The sequence below is a fragment of the Antrostomus carolinensis genome, unplaced genomic scaffold (assembly GCF_000700745.2).
Source record: "Antrostomus carolinensis isolate BGI_N321 unplaced genomic scaffold, ASM70074v2 scaffold21548, whole genome shotgun sequence".
NCBI lineage: Eukaryota > Metazoa > Chordata > Aves > Caprimulgiformes > Caprimulgidae > Antrostomus > Antrostomus carolinensis.
In genome coordinates, this window is record NW_010333933.1 from 30,603 (window position 1) to 34,162 (window position 3,560).

Consider the following 3,560-nt stretch of genomic DNA (forward strand, 5'->3'; position numbering starts at 1 on the left):
GTAAAGTTTAAAAAAAAGGCAGGAGCTGGACATTCTTACTTATGGATGCAGTGGAGAAAAACCACCTGCAGGGAAACAGAGTTCAGAGCAAGGTTTGCAAGGGACTGTTATAAATGTTATGGGAGGAAAAATATTTTAAAGTTATGAACAAATCCTTAGCAATGTCCTTTATAAAATGTTTCTGAGTAGTCAAGTGTGCAAGATAAAGCTGCACAGGTTGATTGAACTAGTACAACCAGCAATTGTGAAGCGAATAATCCAAAGGCTTTCTGACCTTGGCAGCATTACAGAAGCAATCTTTACATAAGAATGAAGTGTTCTTAGATTATTTCTCCCAATACATTAGGTTTCAAACATATTTTTGCTTCAACTTTGTAAAGAGCTTTGAAATCCTCAGGTGAAAAGTGCTATGTCCAGTTACAAGAATAAAGTATGAAAATATATGCATCTCTTTGTCCCAGCTATTACTTTTCTTGAACGTACATATTTACTGCTGATAATGCAAAGTAAATCCCATTGCCCTTAGGCAAGATAGTTAAGCTCTGTTAAGTCCTCTGGACATCAGCCAGGGCTTTCCAAATTACCATAGTTTTTTGAATACACGCCTCTCTCTTTTAAAATACAATTAGAGTAGCCATTTCTTAGGATGGTGGAGAGAAAGTGGTGGAAGAATACTGAAGCTTGACACAAGCATGCTGACTCCCATGCCATACTAGACCTCCTTTGCTCACAGGGACTGTGCAAGTCTCCTTAGTTCCAGTTTACAGAATTAGAGCTTGAAGCGATTAGATTAATTACAATTAAAACAGGAGCTGCCAGCAGAGGGGGAAAAAGGATGCCATGGCATTCAAAATGGCAATATTCACAAAAAATGGGTTGATCATCTGAGGCTCTGAGCAAGCCAAAGATCTCTAGGGCAGGATGTATTTAAAAGCCCCCAAAACCTTTTTTAGTCTTTGTATAACAAAAAGGGAACCAATATGCAGAAAGACAGACAGAGTGCACATGGTCTGAGTTTCACAGGATTTCTTTCAAGGTAAACATTTGTTTAGTATCATTACCATAAAGGATTTCAAGACTCAGGGTGAAAGTCAAACTGTTCTCAGATCTCACTACCTAATTTTAACCATTTATAATGACTATCAATACTTATTATAAGAACCAACAATTATTAATGAGTTTTATTTAAAAATATTAAAGCAACTCACCTATATACGGCCATTCTTTGTTTATAACAGAGGGAATACTGAGTAGCTACATTAAATGCTAATATGGAGAGACAGAGTATATGTCCTTATTCTTAACTGTTTTTTCCCTACCACTACTTCTTTTTCATTCTTTTCCACTTTCTTAAGGCAGGCTCAATTTTCTTGCTACTTCTTTATATGCTGAGAGCTCCCAATCTGATTCAACAGGCTACAGGTTTTTACAACTGTCTCTAAGGTAACAGTGGTCAGAAAGTGCTGTTTCGAAACAAAACAATCCATGTGTTTTCAAAAACTGCTTCTCCATACTAGGAATCACCTGAACCCTTACATTCCTTGCAGCACAGATCATGTGAAGGTCAGTCTGTTGCTCTACAGCTAGATCTAAAATTTTAGCAAGGGAATTTCCTCTCCCTCCAGCAATCCAAGGCAGAGTGCAACTGGCAGTTTTATGCCTTTCTATAGCAACAATTTTATCTTAAACATTCATATGCATTTTTCCTTCCACTTAAGGAAGTCTAGGAACGTGTCCCACTGGGGGAGGTGATGTGGAGATGACAACGGTAAGGACACATATCTGGCTGATTCAAGGCCAAGTACTAGTAAGCACCATCCTGACTAGAATGTTTAGTCTTCTAATAACATGTGGACACCATACCTGCTCATTCTTGGAAAGTATATAAAAAATACTCTTTTGTTGTCTCCCTACTATACTCATAAAAATAGCGATTTTAAAGTAAAAGCAATATAGATATGGATGCTATGGGTGAAATCCATACTGGCCTTTTTGCAGCAATGTAATCCAAAGAAGTAAATTAGAAGCAGGATTTCACCCCATATTTTTTTATACTGCCCTCATCAGTGACATGATTGTGGCTCTATAATGTAAAATATTATTCCAATAAAATATTAAGAATGCAGTCATCAAAATACAAAAAAATACATTATGGTTCATTAAAATAACGTTAAGTAAAAACAGGAGCATCTTATACAGCAATTTGTTTACTCATGTTGAAGATTTCCACAATATACTGCATTCACACGTGGCATACATACGTACACACATTCCCACACAGTATACTGTGTGCGTCAAGATGCATAAGTAAAACTTGCTGGAGTCTTCAAAAATTACCATCTACTACATGCACCATATTTTGGTATCTCTGTATAGATGCTCTAAGTATGTACCATCATTTCAGTATTGTTCTTTATCCATTAACCTGGTCAGACCATCTGGACACCTTAATGAATCTATTAATGAATATCAATCCTCTAATCAGCACATGAAATCTCATAGGTACTCACCCTGCAAACTGGGCACTGCCAGTGACTACTGCTGTCTCTAAGCCTGAACTCATCAGACAAACACTTGGAATGATACACACGAAAACACAGGTCACATATCAACACCTCTCCAGGCAAATGGCATTCAAAACAATACCAGTCATGATTTTCTGTTTCCCAGTCCTACAAAAAATACAAAATATTTTGGTATGACATTCTGTCAAAATCTGCAGGAACTAAGAACAAAATTGATATGTCTTGAAATCCAGCAGCAATTAGACATTATAAACATTTTAAGAAGTGTATAATGTTTAAAAAACAGGGGAAAACCTACATGCTTAAAAATCTTCATCAGTTTATTACACACTAACTCAAATAGAATATGAATGCCAAGTTTTAGTTTTTTCAAGTGTCTGATTTGTAACAATTTCAAATATGAGCTCTGTCCACAATGAAAAGTGGATTTGTTTTCTACCTTTGTGTAAAACACTTGTTGACCTCTCTGTATTAGACTACAAACAAAAGTTTGTGCACCTCAACAGACCATACCTATTTCCTTGGACTATTTCCCCTTGTTTTGATTGTTACTGTGTATTTTCAACTGTAATTTTCTGAAGGGCAGTCCCTTCCAATCTTTACTCTCTTAAAACTGACAACTTTTCGGTATCAAAGTGTTGAATTACAAGAAATAAATGAAATCATTAACCTACTACTGCAAGAAATGTTTCTTCTAAGTAATCCCAGTGTAATTCAAAAAACAAAAAATGTTTCACTTGCAGTGCCCAATAGCACTAGGTTTATTCCTGAAATGTTCTAGAGAAGACAAAGGATATAGTTCTGCTGATGCACAGATGTCTTTAATACACTCTTCCGTGAAAATTCAGCCCCAACGGCCAAATTCTGACCTTTGAAACATGTGCACAAGCTTTGCTGAAGCAAATAAGAGCAGTATGCATGTAATTTGGAGGCAGAATTTTGTGCTAGGAATCTATAGTACTAAAACCAGAAAGAATTGCCAGTGGCCACCATTAAATGTTTATGTCTGTTATCTGAAATGCCACACTGTTCCCT

The 3,560-nt window shown here is 36.3% G+C and overlaps 1 protein-coding gene across 4 annotated transcripts in view; it reads right to left on the reverse strand.

Annotated features, from left to right (window-relative positions):
- ZMYND11 (zinc finger MYND-type containing 11) overlaps positions 1-3,560 on the reverse strand; it is a 44,974-nt gene that overhangs the window by 25,789 nt on the left and 15,625 nt on the right. Inside the window, exon 2 of one of the 4 annotated variants that reach the window (XM_010174054.1) lies at positions 2,511-2,672. The exons of the other annotated variants lie outside the window; for them this stretch is intronic. Coding sequence (XP_010172356.1) covers positions 2,511-2,672 — 162 coding nt within the window. The remainder of the gene's footprint in view (positions 1-2,510; positions 2,673-3,560) is intronic. 4 annotated transcript variants of the gene reach the window in all.